The sequence below is a fragment of the Polistes canadensis genome, unplaced genomic scaffold (genome assembly GCF_001313835.1).
Source record: "Polistes canadensis isolate GaletaPanama2010 unplaced genomic scaffold, ASM131383v1 scaffold_28, whole genome shotgun sequence".
Taxonomy (NCBI): domain Eukaryota; kingdom Metazoa; phylum Arthropoda; class Insecta; order Hymenoptera; family Vespidae; genus Polistes; species Polistes canadensis.
Genome location: NW_014569575.1, coordinates 669,749 through 694,447, shown reverse-complemented (window position 1 = coordinate 694,447; position 24,699 = coordinate 669,749). Strand labels below are relative to the sequence as shown.

General features: G+C 32.1%; 1 protein-coding gene across 2 annotated transcripts in view; it reads left to right on the top strand.

The window, feature by feature from the left end:
• LOC106783989 (myb-like protein P) overlaps nt 1–24,699 on the top strand; it is a 115,907-nt gene that overhangs the window by 22,374 nt on the left and 68,834 nt on the right. Inside the window, exon 1 of one of the 2 annotated variants that reach the window (XM_014743031.1) lies at nt 4,113–4,410. The exons of the other annotated variant lie outside the window; for it this stretch is intronic. Within the exon in view, the coding sequence (XP_014598517.1) occupies nt 4,162–4,410 (249 nt within the window). The 5' untranslated portion in view covers nt 4,113–4,161. Of the gene's footprint in view, nt 1–4,112; nt 4,411–24,699 lie in introns of those variants that run through there. 2 annotated transcript variants of the gene reach the window in all.

Below are 24,699 nucleotides of genomic sequence, written 5' to 3'. Positions count from 1 at the left end.
AAACCCTCATCATCGTCGACGTCGTTAGGAAAGAAAAATTCCGACGTAGCCAAACGATAACATGAGATCTCTATGATGAAAAAAGAGAAAAGTATGAGATGACGACGACGACGACGACGACGACGGGGAAAACGCAGTTTGGGAAAGGAAAGAGAAATATAGGGGGATTGTTGAGAGAGAGAGAGAGAGAGAGAGAGACGGACGTAACGAAGCTGAACTTTTAATTACGAGCGCAAATATCATAACCGTCGTTCTCGTACGAGCGCTGGACTTTTGCAAATGTTGAACTTCGTACAAACCTAGTTGTTTCTCGGGGACATACACATACACATTCACATACATTCACGCATACTTACATACGTGAACTCTTGTTCATATTATAAACAAAGTTTTCCATATTATCTCGTGCTCATTGTAAAATTAACACGTGAAAGTATATATTGTAGATGTTAAATGGTCCTTTTAAATTTTCTCGAATATGTTATTCTTTTTTTTTTTCTTTTCTTTCTTTTTTAACAAATTTCTTCGTTTCGTTTTCTATTAGATATCTAAATATTAAAATATTTATTTTACCTTAAAGTGTTATATATGATACACGAAATTAAAATTGAAATATTTTTAGAAATATATTTATATATATATCATAAAAATTGAAAGTAAAATGTACATGCTCGGTTTGAATCCTACGATAAATCTCTAACACCTTTTCTATTTAACAATAAATTTCTAGATATATATTTATAAAATCAAAAGAAAAAGTAACCGAATAAATAACATTTTTGAGAGATTATCTAATAAAATACCATTCGAGAACGTAACGGTAATAAACAATTATTACGAAATTGTATAAATATTATTCGTGATGATCGTGATCAAATAATCGTATAATTTCTGTCATTACGTCACGATCTCTGTTACGGTCCGCTATCAAATTGTCGCTTTTATGGGACGATTCTAGGCTACTCTATTTATCGAGTACATTAGCTATACTGTTATACCATATATACTGCACGTAAATATACTTAAATACATACACAAAGCCAGATAGATAGACAGACAGACAGAAAGAAAGAAAGAAAGAAAGAAAGAAAGGATCGAAAGAAAGCATAGAATGAGACGGGAAATAGCCCTTATTACCTGACTGATTAATTTACCACTCGAAAAAGGTCGGCTTGCGTTTGTTGTATGAAGATATAGAAACGTCATTTGTAGTTATTGTTGTCACATTGGACAAATACCGACACCAAAGTATTAACTTAAATACATATACGTATACATAAGTCCGTACAATGATGATGACGATGATGATGATGATGGTGGTGATGGTGTTGGTATTGGTTATTAGTGTGTGGTAGTGGTAGTGGTGGTGGGTTCAACGAGAAGCAGACGTTCGCGTTTATCGCACGCACGTGGTTAACCGCCCACGCACGAACACATACTCACACACGTATCACATGTAAAAGCGTATAGAGAGGTATTTGCCATAAATGTATACATCTATTTCTGAGTGGTGGTTATGGTGGTGGTGGTCTGGTGGTGGTAGGAAAGGAGGAGGATAAAGAAGGACAGAATAACACACCACACGATCTGCTGAGTAGAGACCCGTTTGAAACGAACAAGAATACGTATGTGTCTTGTATGTGTTGTAAATGAGTGAGAGAGAGATAAAGAGATAGATGGAGAAAGTATGAGTTGAGTTAGCAAGAGAGAAACAAGCGTGGAAATAAAGCGCGCGTCGCCTACGTCTAAATATAAAGTGTGAAGTCTGAGCGTGCTTCGTGGTGACGATGATGAAGAACGTCAAGATGACGAGAACGAGAGAGAGAGAGAGAGAGAGAGAGAAAAAAAGAAAGAAATAAATAGAAGGAAAGTACGATGACACTGTGTTGCCGACTGTACTGTTCTCGTTCTTTCTTTGCTGCTTTATTATTATTTCCTTGTTTTTTTTCTCTCTTTTTTCTTTTCGTTAATAATTTTGTAGATATGTTTTTCGTCGCGTATCGTTAAAAAAATTAATTCGATACGAAAAGTTTGTTCGATGAGAAAAGAAATAGAAAAAGGGAAAAATAAGTAACGCGAGACGATAATATTTTGTTTGTTTTTTTTTTTTTGGAACGCGAAATTTAAGGGAACAGAAAAAAAAGAAAAGAAAAGAAAATTACAACAACGAAGAGGATTTGGATGAAGAAGAAGAAGAAGAAGAAGAAGAATAAAAATAGGAAGAAGAAGAAGAAGTAGAAGAAGTAGAAGAAGAGGAGTGATCGCAAAGACACGAAAGACGAAGAGGAGGAACGGTGGTCCTCCTCTTGGCTGATGCTACTACTACTCCAGTTGCAGTACTCTCGCAGTTACGCGCCGTGGTAGGCGTTTATTTCTCTGCTCCGTCTAAGTTGTCATAATCCACAACCTTCTTCTTCTTCTTCTTCTTCTTCTTTTTCTTCTTCCTTCTCTTCCCCTTCCTCCTCTTTTCCTTGTTGTCGTTGTCGTTGTTCTATTACGTTTTCCTCCTAACAGAAGAGAAGAAAAATATTAAACGGGAACGGTGCTTGCTGCTGCTATATAATGTAAGATCTGTTGATAGTGCACTCGTGCTGAAAGAAATAATAAAGAAAGAAAAACAACATAAGAACAAAAATAGAAAAACACGATCGAGCTTATTAAACTTTGCCAATTATCGTTACCTTAGAAATTTATCGATGATAATTAGCGAGTAAAATGATAACAAAAGACTTCTAACGACGTTACGAAACGATGAAAAGACAAAGGTAGGGGTAGGGGGACAGGGGGGGTGGCAAAAAATAAAAAAGAACGAGATATACGATATAAATTATTGGTAAGAATTATTCGGTGAACGTTTCGCACGCTCAATATAAGTGGACGCGTAAATTTACATTCACACATTCATACACACACACACATAGAGAGACAGGGTACTACGAGTAAATATTTATTTAAGTTTAAGTCATTGCATTATCTTTCTCGTACACCTTCGATTAGCCTGCAATTAATTATATCCTGCTAGTTTCCCAATGACATTTGAATTAACGATACACACACACACACACACACATACCGGTATAATATAAACGTGAGAGGAGGACCGTGGTGGCGAGAGGAAACCTTAATTATCTTCAAATTGGACACGATTTTGTGCGCGTGATGTGAAATATAGATGTTTAATAAATGTGAAAACGTTGTTATAACATTATCGTGATATGTATTAATTCTTTCATTTTTCATTTGTTCGTTCGTTTGTTTATAAATTATAACAACGGTAAATATGGATTACGATGAAACGACGAATTATCGTAAAATTAGATATTATTATTTCGAATAAAATTTCTAACTTTTAAAGAGAGATAATATAAATAATAGAACGTTTAATTTCGCATAATCGTTCTTATTACGTAGCAACGTTTTATGATTTATAATGAAAATTAAAAAGAAAAAAAGCGATCTGTCGATCGATCGGATCGATAAATAAATAGACAAATAGATCGATGGGAATGCAAGGATATTCTCTCTCTCTCTTTCTCTCTCTCGTAGGAGGAGGCCTAAGTGCAAACGCGTGTTTTCCAGGAGCAAGACTCGATGTTGTCCCTTTTCTGCAGAGATAATCCTGGGCTAGACCGTTTTCCATGCGAAGGTTTTCGAAAGACTCGGTCGGTAAATCAGAGTCTCTCGTATTCTCTTCTCTTCTCTTCCAACCTTTCTCCGTAACCTTCTATAACGTAGATATAACGTGTACCTACGGTATCGTACAGTTACACCGTTGCCCACGGTTACGAGATTAAGCTAACGCATGCAATTACAGGATTAAATCCTTGGATGTTCCTACGGTAGATTTAAAAGCTCTCATCTCTATCTTTTTCTTCCTTTCTCTATCTATCTCTCTCTCTCTCTCTCTCTCTCTTTTCCTATATACGCATACACGTAAATAGGTATTATATCTTTCTCCTTGAAATCCTAGCGTGTGCCTCTAACGTAATCTCGTTCGCGTTAGAACAAAGTGCGATAAAAGAGAATATTAAAGAAATAGCGTTTGGTGCATCTTTTTGCTCTGTGTGTGTGTGAGTGTGTGTGTGTGTGTGTATCTCTCTTTTCCTCTCTTTCTTTCTTTCTCTCTCTCTCTCTCTCTTCGTGGATTCAAAGTGCTTCGAGATGGAACAATTTCCGGTAGACGGAACCAAGGATCGCAGGAAGAGACTGTCGACTATCACAGAGTATTCCAAATCTGTGTTAGACAGCGACGATGATGAAGATTCGTTCTCAATGGTTGACGACAACCTGCCGATCATACCTCCTATGAAAATGGAAACCGAATTGGGAAATGAATATTTTCTTCTCGATGATCCACCACCCAACATGTCTGGGTTACGTTGCATCAAACTGACCAACAACAGGAAAGTAGTGAGTAACTTTTTTGTTATATTGATAACACGGATTTACAAACAATATAACCAAAATATATTAAATATATTATATATAATGTGTTAAAGTAAATTAAAAGAAATATTATTGAAATTATTTTCGATAGATTTTTCGTAAAAATTTCAAATGACCTGTTCGTTGAGATATGAAGGTTATTCGATTCTTCATTTATCGTAGTTGCTTTTTAACTTTACTACGATGTTTTTTCTACTTATTTTATTTCTATACTTCTTTCTTCATTCATCTTATTCATCTTTTACGGAGATGAAGGAAAGGTATTGGATTTCTAGAAAAGACTGCATTTGCTTCTTCCCTATCGTATTGACATTGCAGCTGCAACTTTCTCTCTCTCTCTCTCGTTCTCTCTTTCTTTCTTTTTCTCTTTCTTTCTTTTTCTTTAACTCGGAACACCCGAAAGGAATAAATATAGTCTTAGAGTAGAGTTCTCCTTTGATTTTGCCATTAAAAGAAAGATCTAGGATATACTTAGGGGAAATAAGATACAGGATACACATACACACGCATACATACTCGTCTACCTTTAAACGTAAGATTTCGTTTAACAGTCAACATAACAAAAATTCTTGTGCTTTTTACTTTCCAACTATGTTCATAAAAGTGTCTCAACAAATTTCTCATTCTCTATTCTATTCTTAGTTGAACGCCAATATACGTAACATACGATTGACTTAAAAGAAATAAAGATACAATGTTTTGCTTTTCTTTTTTTGTTCTTTTTTTTAAATTTTTTAATAAATTCATTATATTATACCTACCAAAAAAAAAAAAGAAAAAACACATTATACAATTAATTTCCCGTATTGTAAAACATTTATCCAATTTACACAATAATGCACTCTTATTTCCAAAATTGAAAACAACAACACTAACAATAAGAAAAAAAGAAAAAAAACAAGAAGAATTGGACAGTAAATCTGGTGGTATCCATTTATACTGTTCGACCAATCATATATTTACTCGTATATATTTGGAGTGACCTTAAGAAGAAATAGAATGCTAATTCACGATCGATTCGCGATAGCTAGCTAGCTGACTAGCTAGCTAGTTCTCTGAGCATGCGAATGGACAAGCTGTAAAGAAACTTTCTCTCTCTCTCTCTCTCTCTCTTTCTCTATCTTCTCTTTCACACTCACGTATACACACATATACAAATTAGAATCTTTTCTCGAGGCGAGAGAATTTAGCGAGCGACGCGTTAATGAACTCGCTGACAACGTTCTCATTGCTGTTATGCCCGCGGCCATATATCTCTGGCGGCATGGCGGCAAACCCATCCAAGTTGACGTTCTGACGCTCGTGGAACGCAGAGTCGTGATAGGCAAAAATTAAAGTCGCATGCGCATCAACAGAGATAGACAAAAAGAGAGAGAAACAGACAGAAATAGAGAAAGAGTAAGATAGAACACTCATATACACGTATACACACTCATCTACACGTGTACATGCATATACACGTGTGTACACACATAGAAGGAACATATACGTATGTATGTATGTATGCATATACGTACTTAAGTATGTAGAGAGGAGTACTATCCATTTCTCTTCTAGTCCCTTTCCCCTCCCCCTCCCCCTCCCCAGCCCCCCGTTGCCCCTTTCTCACTCTTGTGGACTCCTCTCCACCGTGCCACCCCTTTGCCCTTTCTACACCTTCAACGTGACAGCAGCAGCAGCGCTCTTCTTCCTGTCTTCTTGAACCTTCTCATCGTACTCGTAGGAGTACGAGAGAATGCAAAGATCGCTTGTTCGAAGTCTCTACCTGTAATCTTCTTTCTCTTTCTATCTTTTATATCTATCTATCTATCTATCTTTATCTTTTTCAAACGTGAAATGATAGATACAACGTATAAGGGGGATTGTACGACACTCTGTAGAAATGATAAAAGAAAGAGGGGGTTGAAAAACAACGAAAAAAAAGAAAGAAAAAAAAAAAAGATAGAAGGTAAGAAGAAACTCGAGAAAAAGGAAGAGGAAGAAGAAGAGGAAGAAGAAGAAGATTTTGTATTAGGTTTTCTTGTGTTGGTAGATACGAAATTCTTCTGGCCATTCTCTCTCGAGGACTTTTGAGAAACAGAACAAGTTGAAGAGAGAATCGTGTCGTTTCGTAAGGCACTGCAAAAAATGACCTATTTCCGTGAATTTACCTAACCCCCTCCCTTCTCCCACCCCGTGTAAAAGAAAAAGAAAAAAGATAAGGAATGAAGGAGAGGAAGGAGAAAAAAAAAGAAATAAAAAGGCCATTTGTCTCTTTTCTTCTTCTTCTTCTTTTTTTCTTTTTACATTCGAAAAACAATCGACCAGTTTCGTCTCCTCACCCCCCCCCACCCCCCCACCCCCCATCGAACGTCTAGTATTTTTTCGTGATTTTTTGTGTGTGCGTAGTTTGATGCTATCGTTTAGGATAGGTTTTTTAGTAGAAACCGCACGAGTTGTTTCTAAACTAACGCGATATTTAGTGTTCCAAAGAAACATTATTATTATAGCTTCTAAACACGTTCGTCGTTTGCGAAACAAACGGAATTAAACAACCGAAGCGTAAATTTTAAAGGACCGGTGTTATCTCATTCCGTCCATTAACTTTCTTCAAATTTATCCACTATAAATCTCATTTAATCGTAAAATAATACGAAAGATATTAGATATTAGATCGATATAGAAATGTTTTCGAATAAAATATTTTGATTTTGTTTCCATTCAATCGAGCATATAAAATTGACCAATAAATCCGTGCGATATTTGTCTATAAGAAAAAAGTAACACCTTTCACACGAATTTAATCAACCAAATCGTATAATAACTCGCGATTTAAATATAGTAAACATAATAAAGTATATAAAAAAATATTAATTAGAGACAATCGAATATAATGAATGATTAAACGTAACAATGAATAATAATATTTAATCGTAATTATTTATATTGAATATAATCAAGAAATGATTTGAAAACATTGTTTGTAATTAAAATGATAAGACGTGTTAGATGTTCGTAAGTGATAGAAATTAGTGTTCGTTCTTGCGGAATAGTATGCGAACTCGATGTTCTATGTAAGTATGATAGTAAATAGGAAATAGGTGGAAGAAGAGGTGAATGGGTGAAGGGGCTGACAATGAATAAGGGTTGATGGTATAGTGGTGAGAGTGTACTGGGTAGGTAGAAGAGGAATCTGGGGGGCGGGGGAGGAAGGAATGGTTGAAGAGGATTCCGTTCGTTTAGAAGTTAGAGAAGCGATTAGATGTAACCGTACGTGTGAAGACACGCTCGTTTCCACCATGGATTGTGCAGAGTGTATCGTTTCTTGACAATACGTTAAAGGATATAGGGACGCGAAATGGCACTATCGTGTTAAGCAAATGTTACTATCCTATCGGCTAATGGCACGTGACCTCGACGTATACTCTCCCTCGTTTCCGTGTAAAAGGGAAAAAGAAGAAGAGTAAGAATAAGAATAAGAAGAAGAAAGAAAGAAAGTATGCGTCCGTGTATGAGAAAGTGAAAAAGATAATGTTTCGTTGTAGTAGTTTTGTTACCTACCGAAGATTAAATATTCACTTTACGATATTTCTTCGACATTTTATCGTAAGGATTGTCGAATAAAAAAAAAAAAATGAAAAAGGGCTTGCGAATATTTTCTAAAGAGGAAGAATGTTTTAAATTATGATCAAGATTTTGAACGATATTTGTTATGACAATAAATTGGAAAGAATTACTATTCGATTGGTGTGGATTTATATATAATCATTTTTTATAGTTGACCAACTATGTTGTATATATTTTAAATACAAATATAACATTAGAATTTTTCTTAATCGATAATTTTAATATTATATTTCATTTCTTTTAGATATATAAATTATTACAAATTGTAATATTGTCGCGATATATTTTCAGATGGTATTATAAAAAAAAAATAAGTGATATAAGTATAATTAAATTAGTGATTGTCGAATTTGATGATTTTATAGATAGAAAAATGATTGTTGGATTGAAAAAGATAGTTTGCATTTTTTTTCAAATAAATTTTGTATAATATATAAAATAATGCAGAAAGAACAAAGTGTCGTTTCCCGCTCGTCAACCAACCAACCAACCAACTAACCAACCAACCAACCTTGCACCAGATGGCCTAAAATAGTATCAAGTTAGGCGTTCGCGAGTTCTCTTATAGGATCGTGCCCGACTGAGAAATTCTTTCCGGCTGCGCCTCTGAAACAACTCCGGAGCTCGAAGGACGCTCATAAATATCCTGACCTTTTCTCATTCCCTCTCTCTCTCTCTCTCTCTCTTTGTACGAATGATGGTATTCGAAATAAAAGTAATAAAGAAAACAAAAAATCAAACAGAGATGGAATCGACAGTCACGCGAGACATCGTCGATTCTTTTCCTATATTTTTTTTGTATTTTTTTTTTTTGTATCCCCTTACTCCCCCCTGCCCCATCCCACCCTTACCCTTCAAAAAATTCGAATCTCGAAAAATCGTCTAGACCCAGTGGCGCGTCTCTAACGTGTTTCCCCTATTCGCAAAACATTAAAATGCAATTCTGCCAATTTTAACAATTCGACGATTTTCTAAGGATATTAAATATGGTTTGTTTTTTTTTCTTTTTATCAACGAATTATACCGAAGAGAGAGACTCTTCTTTACAAGAAATTTCAATTTTTCTATTTTTTTCCCGATTAACTTTTTTTTATTTTCGCATATAATTTGACTAGTCTTACTCTCTTAAAATTTTACTCTACTTTATCCTAAAAAACAAAAACAAAATATTACGATATATTATATTTATCTAAAAATCTGACAGACATATTTGCATAATCGTAGAGAAAGAAAAAAAGAAACATTTGGATCGTATTTACTTTCTATCCATGTCAGATCAAAATTAATAATTAATCTTACACAAAATGAGTCATCGTTGTGTGCGTAAAATCGTAACGTCCCAGTTGTCCGATCGAGAAACAAAAAAATAAAAAGAAAAGATATAGACAAAGATAAAAATGTGAAGAAATAAAGAAATAAAAATACACACACAGCACACCCACCCACACCCACTTACACCTACACACATACGTCAGCCAAAAAGTTATACGCGTAAGTACATAAACCCGTTGGTAGAAAACAGTTCACGGAGGAGATCTCCGTCGATCCTTTCGATCCATTCTCTTTTCTCGTTACGGTGCGAGAGAAAGAGAGAGAGAAAGAACGAATTGAAAGACCAACCAAGAGAGAAAGAGAAAGAGAAAGAGATCGTGTCGTTGAACTCGACCGCGACCCCTCGCAATGATTTTATTCTCCCTGGCACGCTGTGTCCGGTACATTCCTTTCCCGGTAAAAGTCATTCCGTGAGAAAAGAACGGACGCGTGGAACCGCGAACCAACCACCACCACCATCACCACCAACACCACCACCATTACCATCACTACCACCTCTTCTTCTTCTTCTTCCCACCTCCCAACCTAATCACTCTCTTTTCTTACCATCTTCTACTCATTCAGCGACCTTTTAATCTATAATTACGTTCATAGAAATTAAATACTTAACTACGTGTAATATTAAATGGAACGTATCACATGTTTCTCATTCGAAGACAAATTCTTCTTTTCAATTTTTTCTTATACTTCTTCCGGGTCACGGAAGGTAGGGGAAGAAACATTCGATTACTTCTAATTAATTCATTTTTACTTATTTTTGTTAACGATCATTTTTTATCAACGTTGGTAATGATTTTTTTTACAGAGAATTATGCAATGTCGTATGAATAAAATTTAATCGTATTTATGATTAGGTTATTGTTTTACCATGCATGTGATACCGTTCCTGCGATAAATCGAACGTTCCTCATAACGATTTATCGATTTTTAACGAAAATTTTTATTTTTAATATTTAAAGTGTATATAATTTATCGTTGCATAATCAAACGCGAACCACGATAAACCGAGCACTCGTTTTATAAAATTACTTTTTAACACGAAATTTTTATTTACTCGCAATTAGATTATTATACTAAATGTTACATCATATACGTTTAATTTACACGCGACATGAATTTTGTAAACGAAGAATTAGTTGATCATAACAAATATAATATTATATCAAACTTTTATTAATAATTACTTTCTTTTTCATTTTTAATTTGAACTTTCTATTTTGGATAGGAGAGGTGGCGAGGGGAGGGATTGACACACTCTCTCTTTCTGTTAATGTTGGAAATAATGTCTAATCGGGGGGAGGGGGAGGGGGAGATTTTGTTCAAATTATCTTCCTTAAAGTTTTTCTAAACTAAACAACACGATTCATAGTCTCGTGTTCTAATGTAAGATAGAAATTCCTAGGCAGCTGTGTTACTAGGAGTTTAACTTAAGAGGGGTTAGGTGGGTGGGGGCAAGGAGGATATTAGAAGTAGAAGACGATTGACGCGAGATTTTATCAAGGCTTGTCATCGTAGTTTCTATGATGATTAATAATAGTCATCGACTAGTACGTATATACGTGTAAGTATGCACGATACGATTAAATCTTACTCTCTTCATCTTTTCTCTCGATTTATTACATTCGTAAAGCTAAACACATTTATAAAACAAACCGTGTTCATTCGTTCGTTCGTTCGTTCATTGAACCAGGTTAAATTATTTATTTAATTAATATTGCGTAGTGTAACTTCGTTAATTTGCAATTAGAAAAAAGAATTAAAAACAATTGTAAAAAGAAAAAGAAAAAATAATGTTAATTTTAAAAATAGTAAGATAAATAAATAAAAATAGAGATATGTGTAATCTGACGAACGTTCCAATCGTGTTTCGTACAGAAATTCTGTATAAAACTGTTACTTAGCATCGTAGTAGTTCGCGTTGAGAGCTTAAAATTAGAACAGTGTGGCTCGTGAAGAGCGAAAGAACGCGAAAAGCTTCTCGTCCGACCGAACGAACGTCAACTTTTCAGCTAAACTTCAAACTTTTCTGATTAAACCACCACCAGATCGAAGATGAGGTAACCGCATGAGAACATCCAACACGCTATACTTTAGCAATTTTAAAATTACTACTTATTTTTTTTTTCAATTTCTATCTTTGAAAATTCGTTCTAAGTAAATATTTCGAACAATCTATTCACACATTTCGTTATATATATTTTTCATAGTTTAATAAATATATTTATATTACTGTGTGAAATATTGTGTACTTTTTTTTCTTCTATAGATATTAATATTTAAACAATTTTTTTTGTATATTATATTATAAATATATTATTTATTGATATATATAGATATTCTTGAAATTATCTATTTGGCGAGCCCTTTTTTTATCCGAGCAAATATTTTCACGACCCTGAGTATAAACTTTATACTATCTTCTCTTTCTCAACTATCATAAACTCGCAAACGTACTATACACGTAACGTTGCCAAACTGGTTTAAAATAAATTTTCGGTCCAGTAACGCGTCCAGGAATTTGTTAGTTTTTCTCAAATTTTCTACAACCTCCACGAAATTTAGTTACGCGACATCATATGTGTTCGTGACCCACATTTCCAATACAACGTACTAATTACTATTTAATAATCTAACGAAATATCATATATTATACTAAATATATATTAATTTTCATAACACACATAACAATTTGAAAATATATCTAATCAAATGAATTATTTTGTTCATTGATCTAATCATTCAATGCAATTGAATATTTCTAATCGTAAATCAAAATTACTTAATTTAATCATACGTTATAATAATACGATCGAATAACGCGTACGTAATATGATGATGATGATGATGATGATGATGATGATGATGATGATATATTATATAATATTTTTGATATGAAAATATGTAAATGATTTTGGCGTTGAGAGGAAATATTTGGGAAATGTCTGTCGAAAAAATCACGCGGTTGAATGGAACTTTTGTTTTCCCTTGACAAGTGTCAGCCACGGCCGGTTTCACGCGAATGCTCGAAAGGGATGAATGCACATCACGATTGCCGGATGACAAAGGGATTATTCTGTTTACGTTAACGGGACAACACTTCCCTCGGGAGCCGGTCCAGCTGGCGTGTAATACTGAACGCCTGGATAACGATAATGAAGGTGAGAATGCTTGCTTGTTGCTGGATCATTTCGAAAGCTTTACACTGTTGCCTCAATTTTGCGGTTTCATTTTCGAATAGTAGTCCCAACTCTCGACTCTGAAGTGTCAAGTGTCAAGTGTCAACGACAAACCTAACGAGACGATGAAATATCAGTATCGATCAAAACTGCCTGATCGAATTTCAAACCGGATCGAGATATCGAATTTTTTTTCTTTTTTTTTCTTTTCCTCCGAAAATTCATTTCTACATCATTTTAAATACACGTACGTCTATCATGTGAATTTTTCTTTTTGTATCAAGAAAGTGGACCAGTTTTATAGTGTTGCAAGATATTAATATTAATTGACATTAAAAAAAGAAAAAAGGAAATGAATGCAGGGATATCGAGTTTCTTAATACGAATATTAATTTTGATTTCGTTACAAGTATTATTTTTATCGATTTTTATTATATTATTTCTTCTTTTTTTTTTTGTATCAGCTTTCTAACATGATCGATGTTTGTTTTGATATACCAATTAATATTAAAAAGAAACCGAATAACGAATTGTTTGTTCTATATAATTTAACATCGATTTTATTGCAAATATACGACACTAATTTTTAGGAATTTTGTTGTTGTATTTTTGTGTCAAAGATAAGTGGATAGATTTTAATTACAAAATGTTAGTATTGAAAACGCAGAAATATCTGATTTTTCATTTGAGAATTAATCTCGATGCGATTACAAATATGCGCCATTAATTTTGATTATTCTCTTTTTTCGTTTTTCTTTTTTTTTTTTTTATTCGATGAAGAGGAACACAATTTTGGTTTCGCAATATCAGCAATGAAAATAAAAATGGAAAAATGTAAAGAGATAGAAATTTTTCGTTGGAACATTCATTACGTATTGATCACGAATATATGTCCGTGTAACGACTTTTGTACATTTTTTCTATCGCAAATGAACGTTTCAGTTTGATTACGTTGTATCAGTTTTGGAAACGGGCAAAGTTATCGAATTACTAATCGGATCTGGAATATCGAATGTTTCATTTACAAATTAATTTCTCTACACGCGGTTACAATGAATTGTAAATTAAATAAAATGTTATTACAAATCGATACGAGAAAGAATCGAGATTGTTTTTGCGAAGTATACGATATTATTATACGAGTTAAAAGATCCTATTACAAAATCAAATCGAGATATCTAATTTTAATCTTGCGAATTATAATTTTTCCTCTGTATTTTGTTTCTTTTTTTTTTATATTTTCGATTACAAATAAAATAAGATAGAAATAATTAATTGGAATATTTTTTGTCAACATCGATAATAATGTAGCTCGAATTACATAATATCTGACACGAAAAAACAAATTAGAAATATATATAATACATATATATACAAATGAATAATTTGCGAATGAATTTTATATACCAACGACACATTTCAATTAATTATAATTAATTTATATATATATATATATATACAACGCGAGTAGATAGAATTTAACAAAACAAAAATTGTTTTATCTTACTTGTGTTAAATAGGATGAGAAAAAAAGATCGATAAATAGATCGATAGATAGATCGATCGATCATGATTGCAAGGAGTATTATTCGATCGTTCGTTGTGTTTCAATCTCGTACATTGACAATGAATAAGAGAAAGTACGAGAGAGAGAGAGAGAGAGAGAGAGAAAACGAGAGAGAGAATGAGAGAACAATTCCGTAACGTCAATTTCGCGTTTCAATCGAGAACTATAATCGTTCCATTGGTAGTGCTACCGATTCAAGAACGCAAACGTACTACACCTACGTGGAAATTGCAATGGTACTTTCATGGACCGGGAACAACATTACCGGGCAAACTTTGTAATTGCGATTGGATTTCTCTCCCAAGTGGAAAATCATTTCGAGATTTCTATATATGTATATTCATCCGCACAAATTTAATTGTCTTTTTTTATTATCTTTATTATTAAATCCCACACCAATCTCTTACATCTTTTGTGATATTAAATAAGTAAAAGGTACGGATGGGGTACTGGAGAAAATTATTTCGAATCGTCGATGTTCTTCTTCGAATTTTTTCATTTTTATTACTTGACATTATTGTATTATGTAATATTAATAATATTGTAAAGTATTTTGTCTCAAAATGAAAAGTAGAAGTTAAGGTGAACCAATTATTTCGCGAATTTAAAATATATATTTATTGATTTATTTATTTATTTATTCTTTTTTTTTACAATGTTTATCCCTATCGTTAAAGATTTTCAAATAGAACGAATAAAAGGACGATTACGAATGTAGTTACATCAAATCATCTTTTATAAGAAAGAACAAGTTGAATGAAAAGTATGAAAAAAAGGGTGATGAGGGGGAGGAAGGTAGGAGAAAGGGGATGGGAGATGGGTTGAAGGTATAGGGTAAAAACGTATCCGTCTCGGATGTACATATTATGTATCCAAGTTAATCCGAGTTTTAGTGAAATATAATACTTCGTCAAGAAAGCACGAGGATTTGGATGTTAAGCTCCTCGAGTAGGTTCCTTGTTACCGTGTTCCCTTTTCTTCTTTTTTTTTTTCTCTCTCTCGTATACAATTTCTTCTTCTTTCTTTTCTTTTACCCGAGCAAGAAAATAAAAATAAAAAAAGAAAATTAAAAAAATGTCTTACCCATCTTTTCGTTCACATCAATCAATAGTAGGATAATAAATTTCTATCCATTTCTATTGCATTCAAATGTTATTCACATTTTTATTTTATTCCTGCCATCCCCCCCGTCCCCCGTCCCCTATTTGCCCACGAGATGAGCAAATAATAAATTGAAAATTATTTTAAAAAAAATTTTTAATTTCAAATTTTGAAATTGAAGAAGAAGGATAAGAAAAAATAGAAAATATTTAAATTTAATAATAATCAAATTAGAAGCTGAAATAAATAATTGAGATTTCATTTGAAATATTTCTTCGCCGCGTCTCGTGTTTTGTATTTTAATTTATTTAAAAAGATATTTATATAATTAACGAAATAAAATATATTTAAATAGGAAATTTCATTCAATTGTATATGTAACAGATAGATAAATTACAAATTAACAAGAATAATCTGTTTAACGTTAAATAGAAAATAATAAGTGTCACGTAATATAATCGACAATTTTCTATGGTCACACACCATATACATATATATATATCCCCATATACGTAGAAAACCCATGAAAATCGTCTAACATCGATACAATCAACCGTATATAACGTGATATCATCCAACTGGGTTTTATATAACCCACCAAACGTATGGTCGTTGTTAAATCGTGTCGATCGGAAAGTATATGAGAAAGAAAAAAGAAAGAAACGAAATAAAGAAAAAACTGATAGAAAAAGAGAGAAGGATTCGATTATATAGATTGAAAAAGGAAGAATGTTTTTCCCGTTTTACACGTTATATCCGTGTTAAATCGAAACTTTTACAGTCGTGAACTCTTGGAGGTAAGTTTACAAAAAAAAAAAGAAAAAGAAAAAGAAAAGAAAAAAAATTGGAAAAATCTGCTGAAGGGTAAAAGAAGAAGAATAAGAAAAGAAAAGAAAAGAAAAGAAAAGAAAAGAAGATGATCGAGCTTTTTTTTTTACTTCTTCTTCTTCTTACCGAGTGAACAGGAACGAAGGAACACGTGTTAAAAATTGCATCGCACCCCCCTCACCTCCCTCCCCTTCCCCCGATAGTACTTGTTAAAACCCCTTGGCGAAAAGCTGCGAGAGGATAAATTTGCAAGTTAAATTGCGCTTGGGGGTTAGAAAGAACAGAGTCAGTAAAGGGGGAATATGAGGGATCGGGGGAGAAACAAGGGGGGTGGGAGGGGTGGGGTGATGGTCTGGAAAGAAGGAAGGAAGTTAAAACGAGAAGGTTTAGTAATAGCGAAGAGTATAGTGAAGTTGGAGTTGAAGGGGTAAAAAAGTGATTGGTTGCGTATCGTGGACATACGTTTTCTTTCTACTAGTCGTATGCTATGGTTTGTCAAACTTATTACCGTCGAGATTATGGGGGAAAACAAAAAAGTAAGTAACTTTACTCGCTGTTAATTTATGCTCAATCCCGTAACGGGAAAAGTTAATTTTTGTAAATCAATTATATTATATATGTGTTTAATAATAAAAAGTTTTCATTGAGAACTTCTTTTTTCTTCTTCTGTATATCTATAGGGGGTAGGGAGGGGGGTGGGGTGGGGATTGATTTGAAAAAAGAAAAAAAAAATTCGCGTTGTTAATTACTCTCGTCTGAATTATTTCATATCTATTTCCTTGAATCTTGTTAGATAATTATACTCGTTTATTCTAATCGTTGCATTTTATCTACTATATATATAAATATATATATATATATATATATATATATATACTTAAATATGCATATATGTGTGTGTATATTACACACGATAGACGAATTTACGGATCGTATATTCTCATTAGACGATCCTCGCAACGTCTTATTATAGTCGTCTCGTTCGTTCATTGTCCTTACACCTCACCCCCTCTGCCCCCTCTCCTCCCGCCACCATCCACCACCTACCCCTACCTTCCACCGTTTTCCAAGGAACTTTCGCATCTAATTAACTCGCTTTACCTCCTACGTTGATCCTACGAACGAATCGAGTTAACAGCTTTTCTTATTTCTTCAGACGACCGACGGGACGGGCAAGCTTCTCGAGTTTCTCTCGTCTCGGATATTATTTCGAAATTTTGTTGAATAATTATAATATATGTCGATAATATTTCTCTATTTAAAATGTCTTTATTTTAAACAATTATACGCGCGCGCGTTCTCTCGTATAGATATAATATTATTTACATTTTGTTTAATATAAATTTAAATATAATACGATAATAATAATAAATATTATTACTAAAGTATACGATACGGGGTAATAATAATAATAATAGGAATTATTATATTAGAATCTTATAATATTCTATCTTGTGAAAATATAAATTTTTAATATAATATATTTGTTTATATAGGAATTTTTTTATTTTCTTTTTTTATTTAATTATAAAAATTTTAAAATGGAATATATAAATGTTAATTTTATACGATAATAATATATTATTATTATTATTATTATTAATATATTAATAACGAAATAATTAATTCAACGATCATACATGAAATATATATCGAAGATTCAAAATAGTTCAACTTAACATAAGTTAAAAGCAAGATAAGCCATGTTGATTCAAAAGAGACGAAAGAATAAGTAAAAAAAAAAGAAAAGAAAAGATAAAATGGGGAAAAAAGTAGGAACGGATGAGAAGAAATATTTCATCCACTTTGCATCGATCTCGAGTGAACTCAAACTAGAACTTTGGTTCTCCATTTTCTGTTAGATGAATGATATCCTTCAATCCTTTTCTCTCTCTCTCTCTTTCTCTTTTCTTTTCCACTTTTCGTAAAACTATATTTCGTCTACTATCGTTGACGGTGCACTCATTTTAATCAAGAGCACCTTTACGTACTCGTTTCGTTTGGATCTCATGAACGACGAAAAAAAAAAAATAAGAGAAAAAAAAGGAGAAAGTAAAATATACATAGGTATATATATATATATATATATGTGTGTATATGTATATGTGAAAGAGAAAGGTTGTATATATTTGGGTTGACCATGGATGGACACACACACGGCATGCTAAAAAAAGGATGACACATTACCGGCTTTCTTTTTGAACTTACTGTAAATAGAATATACTTACATTAGTTGCAAAATATGGGGGGGGGGAAAGGAGGGATGAGGAGAAAAAAATACAGCAGGTGGAGGAGGAGGAGGAGGAGGAGGAGGAAGAAGGAGAGATGTTTGAAAAAAACTTGAAAGGAAAAATATATTACCAAAGAACAAAGATTTTAAGCTTGCCCCCCAGTGTCATACACGGAATCTCACTAAATGCTTAGAAAATATGTTTTTTTTTTTCGTGTACATATGTAAAAAACCGGGTGTTATTAAATAGAACGAGAAGAACGCGTTGTTGAATTCTCGCCGAAAGGATTTATACAGTTAAAACGGTGTGGGTGGAGGGGGGAGGTTTCAAATAAACGAGGGTTTTTATATACGTTAAGATGAGTGAGCAAAATTGAAAAATTAAATGAAAATTGTAGTGAACACGAGTTTTGCGGATTTCTTCTTTGTTGTATAATAATAATCATCCCCATTGGTTTTTACTACGAATTAGACCAATTATGGTTGAATTATTTAATGGGAATAATTTAATGAACTATATTATAAAGAAAGAGAGAAGAGAAAATGCTAATTGAACGTTGGGGTGGTTGGATTTTTTTTGTAAAGAAACTACCGAGGAACGAGTTTTAATTATTTCATAAATAGAATCGTATTTATTTTTAAGATAATTATTAAATGCAATTACGTATCCGAATTTTATCGTATAAAACTATACTTTTAAATTCTACTCTTCTCTATAATAATAATAATAATAATAATATAAAAAATACTTCTATTTTTAATTAGACAATATTTTCAATTATTAATATGAGAAAATTTTGTAAAATTGTTTATGAGATTAACATACAGTGTTTAAAAATACGTGAATGAAATTATTGAAAATATCTTTAAATATTAACTCCTCCTACAAAAATACTGTTCTAATCTATATAAAAAAAAATAGCTTAATATATTTAATTAAAAAATTACAAAATGAATATAAATCTAATCGGAATAAAATTCGTTCGTTAAAATTCTCACATGTATATATATGTATATTAATGTAATTAAAAATCCTTAAAATATAAATGCATTTCTCTTAATAAATAAAATGAAGTTAGAGTTAGATTTAAACAGGAAAAGAAATTGAGAAAGAGAGAGAGAGAGAGAGAGAGAAAGAGAGACAAAAAATCGATGACGTTAACCATCGTTTAGAAGCAAAGCTAGAAAATCTAAGCTCACCGAACCGGAACGTAAATTCGCATTTAGGTGCAGTAACACGAAGGGGTAGTTGTTATACGTACATTTATACAGCTTACGATATCCCCCGTTTCGTAGTAGTTTTCGATTTTCGAGTTCATTTCCATAATCAATGTTTATGGTCAACTACACTTGAACGTTACCAAGTATCGTTTGGTTTCTCAACAAAACGAGACTGTTCTTACGTTCATTCGTTCGTTCTTAGAATTGATTTTTCTTTTCTTATTTTATTATCCTTTCTTCCTTCTTTCCTTCTTTATAAATTTTCCAAATACTATATTCATACTATTTATTTTTTTCTTCTGATTAAATTTCAACAAACATTTTCAATATCATTTGGTGTTTCTTAAATTAATTTAATCATTTTTATCATTATTCGCTCGATTTAATTTCGTAGAGAAATTTTTTGGGTATCGACAAATTAGTTAACAAAGTTTACGTTGAAATATAAAAGAAGAAAGAATTTTCTAATCGACTTGAACACGGACATCGATATCCCCCTCCCTCTCCMCCCTCCCCCCTTCCTCAATCTCTCTCTCTCTCTCATAGTTGTTTCCTTTGGAATTCGTCTCACGATTTAGGACAGTGTAACCACGCGTTCGTGCTACGTGGGACGAGCAAACATACGATCACGAATATAGACGTGTATACACGCATACACATACACATAAACACAGATACGGGTAAAGCTAATACATGTATATACGTAGTTTATCTATCTATCTATCTCTCTTACTCACTCACTCACTCACTCACTCTCTCTCTCTTTTGAGAGAAATCTGCTTCTAGATATTCGATGTTCAATAACGTTAGGCATCTCTCATCAGGTTTCTGCTAAAATACCAAGAAGCGGCAGGTATTTAGATGCCAGTTTCCATTTTGGAGTATCTAACAAAGATTTCATTTATTTTTTCATAAGATTTCATCTTATTTGTATATAAATAATATATATATATATATCTTCAAATTATATTATTATTTACTAAATATATAGTTATAATGTAACTATATTATTTATATAGATATATATATATATATATATCTTCAAATTATATTATTATTTACTAAATATATAGTTATAATGTAACTATATTATTTATATAGATATATATATATATATATATCTTCAAATTTACATGCTTGTTGTAATTTAAAAATGAAAAACACAAAATAAAAAAAGAATAGAAAAGGTTTTCGTCTAGAATAAAACGAATGAAAACGAACGAACGAACGTATGGGAAAAACGCTGAGAAGAAAAATCAACTATCGTTTTGTTTGTACAAAAATATATATTTGAGGTTACGTGCGTAGCAATTTAAAAAGGAAGGAAACAAAAAAGCAAGAGAAGAGAAAATATTTTTTCTCTGCGTATATAACGAAGTAAATAAATTTATTGGAAAGGAAAAAAAAAATAAGAGGAGAGAAGAAAAAAAAACCTATCGCGTTTACATAAATGCAAATCCGGAGAGTTACGTACGTAGTAATTTAAAAAAAGGAATATAAGTGAAGTATCCAAAAAATATTTTTCCTTTTTTTTTTCTCCACGAATAACGACGCAAATGAAAATGTATGAAAAAGTGGGTGGGAGAGAGGGAGGGAGGAAAGAATAAATTGGCTTTTTCCGATTGCATTTTATTATTTGTATAAATATAAAATATAAAGTTACACACATATGCGGTAATATCACATAAATACAATATATATATAAAATAGGCCAGAAATATTTATAGTATTTATATTTTTTTTTCTTTTTACCAAAAAATAACGTAAAATCAAATTATTAAAAATCAAAAGCTTATTTCCCTTTAGAAATTTATAAAGACACTACATATATTCGAGATTTATTCGAGTCGCGTACCGGTGGTCCTACCTGACCCTACTCAAGCTTCAACAAATTTGATTGAAGATAGGACAATGTTTCTGTAACGAAGAGAAATAAAGGAAAAAAATAAATAAAGAAAAAGAAAGTCTATAAAAATGCGCGCTGGCACAACGATTCGTCGTAAACAGTTGGGGGCGGATATTATTCCTTCGATAATAACATTTCACTAACATTGACATACCTTAAAAGCTCTTCCATTTGCACACATCTAAACATCAATAAATTCAACCAACCAACCAACCAACCAACGTTCGAATAATTTTTAATAATCCTCACGCAGCCGATGGTGCATAAATTACAAATGTTTTCTCTACAACATCGAACGTAATTATTATAGGTGTGTGCGATAAAATAGAAAGAAATAATAATAGTAATAATAAAAAAAAGAAAAAAAAAAAAACAGCGAAACTTTGAATAAATTATAAATATATCTGTTAAAAAGAATCTTTTTGTTGAATATGATTCCTATTATTTATTTTTATTATAGACGAATTTCATTTTCATGATTTACAATATATTACATGTTAAAATATTCAACTCGAAAAAATATACTTTACTATAAAAAAAATATATATATATATATTGAGAATAAAGTACGAGAGCATTAACGTTTACATTTTTATTGCATTTACAATATTGATCGTACAAAAAAAAAAAAAAAAAAATACGTATATTTTGATTAAAAAGTCTACTATAATAAGCTCATAAATAACCATATTCAACGCCTACGAATAATATATGTACCTACGCAATTTAGAATAATACGATTAGCAGTTATTATTATGATGATGATGGTAATGATGATCATCATCACCATCATTCCTGGTTATCGCTGTTTATACGGAAACAATGTCAATATGTTTGAATAAATATTGAAGGGGAGAAAAAATGAGCCGTTGTTTTCGATCATCGAACATATTTGAAAACCGAAAAAAAAAAATGTTTTACGATGAAAATAATCTTCTATTTAAAATATTTTCCCACTTTTGTTTTTTTTTTTTGTTCGTTCATTTATGTTTACAGTTTCTCGTTATTAGCCAGCCGGTAATTATGCACGATCAATTTGAACATTGGTTGTCGCAAGTGACGAGAAATAATATCTATATAAGCGAAAAGATTCGTTTATGCGATTACGAAAAAATTACGTTTGCAATCTCGATGGTAATTCGTGTCTCGGTGCACTTAAATGTCACGGTCGACGTTGATATTAAACTTTTCTATCTGTCTCTCTCTCTCTCACATACATTTTATCTCTTTTTATCTTTTTTTATCTCCATATGTGGTTATTTCTATCCATTGAACCGTCGATAAATACAAAATTGTAATATTCAATGAGTCTTGTTGAAATATTACCAACTATATGTTAGAAAAAGAATTGAAGAAAAGAAATTGTTGTTTTATTTAAAATGTTAATAAAGTAAAAAAGAAAAACAAATATAATAGAGATTATTTTCGGATAGATTTCTCTCGTAAAAAATAACTATAATTTTTTTTTTTTTTTCATAAAATGACATTGTATCATTAGCTAATACGATAAAACAAAAAGAATCGTCGCGTGTTACGAACGTGAATGATGAAAGAATATAAAAAAAAAAAAAAAAAAACAGGAGCAACCCAACACAAAATATTCCGATATAAAATGGTAATAATAATTCAACTGTCATCTATCAACGATTTGTATCGCGGGTGGACACGGTAAAAAAAAAAAAAAAGAAACAAATTTACAAAGTAAAAACGTAGGTAGTATTAATTTAAAAGTTTTTAATGGAACAAAACAACGTTAGTAAAAAAAAAGAAAAAAAAAGTTGTTCATAATTAACTGTCAACCGTACGAACCGACTACGTTAGAAATCGTGTGATTTTAAGTTGACTCGTAACATTTGTTGCTGCTGTTGTGTTACAATAGTTTGTTGTTGGTTAGTTAGTTAGTTGTTTGACGTTGTATAATACAATGCATATACGATAATAAATCGAACAAAACAAAACAAAAAAAAAGTAACATACGTGAAGTGAGTTTGAGTATAAACGGCATAAGTAAAACGCCAACGCACGATCAACCATGCGTGTCGGTAATACGCACTACAAAAGAACAAGTATAGTATTTAAAAAAAAAAGTTTCTCTCTCTTTTTTTCTCTCTCTCTCTCTCTCTCTCTCTCTCTCTCTCTCTTTCTCGTTTGCCTGGCACAGATTGTAAAAGGGGTCGAGGAGAAGGAGGAGAAAGAGGAAGCACATACGTTACTAACTAAAGAAAGATAAAGAGAACGTGTATGAAAAGGATCGGAATGCAATGTCTGCGAATAGAATTATCCGATTGTTCGATCAAAATTATTCAACCGAGGTCGTGAATCATATCATTAACATTTCCATCGAAATTTCTTAATTATTCCACGCCCATCTTCTTTCTTTTCCTTTTTCATTGTAAATTAACACTTTTTTTCTTTTTCTTGACTAAAATAAACGCGAAAAAATAACGGAAAATTGAATAACAAATTTTAAGGGTGAAACAAAAGTTCGTGCAATTTTAAAAAATTCATTGAATATGAAGTAAAAATTTTATTGGCTTGCAAACAATTGCATTATCTCAAACGAAATTTTGATTCATTATAAAATATATTTATATATGTATATTCTCACGTACGAGATAAACTTATTTATTTTTTTATTTTTGTGTTATTTTCTTACAATATATTAATCGTCCCTTTTAATTACATTTATTTTGCTTTTTCGTGTGGGGGGGGGGGAAGAAAGAAAAAAAAAACCGTAAAAAAGAAAATAAAAGACAAAAAAGGATTAATATAAAATTACTTGAATCATTTCAAAGCACTTATAATAATTAACGCGGAGAGAAATGTATTAATTATTCAAAAGCGAGATTATATTCGTATATTTGATACTAAAGTATGCGTATTATATCAGTGTAGTTGTACGAGTAAAATCCAAAGTCTTTTAATCCTTACGTATATGAGAGAGAGAGAGAGAGAGAGAGGAAATTTTCTAGCAAAGTAAATGGCATACAAAACGGCCGCATATGCACGCATATCTCAAAAGGAATGAAGAAAGGGCTGCCCCCCACCCTCTCTCAATCTCTCTCTCTTACTCTCTCTCTTTCTCTCTCTCTCTCTCTCTCTCTCTCTCTCTCTCTAACGGCAAGCGCATTTTGCATAACACATTATGGGATTGCGCGAATATTTATTTATGCATACGTTCCCTTACGATGAATAATTATGCGAGAACTCTTCATCTTTACGGCAAGAGTAGAAGAGGAGAGAGAGAGAGAGAGAGAGAGAGAGAGAGAGAGAGAGAGAGAGAGAG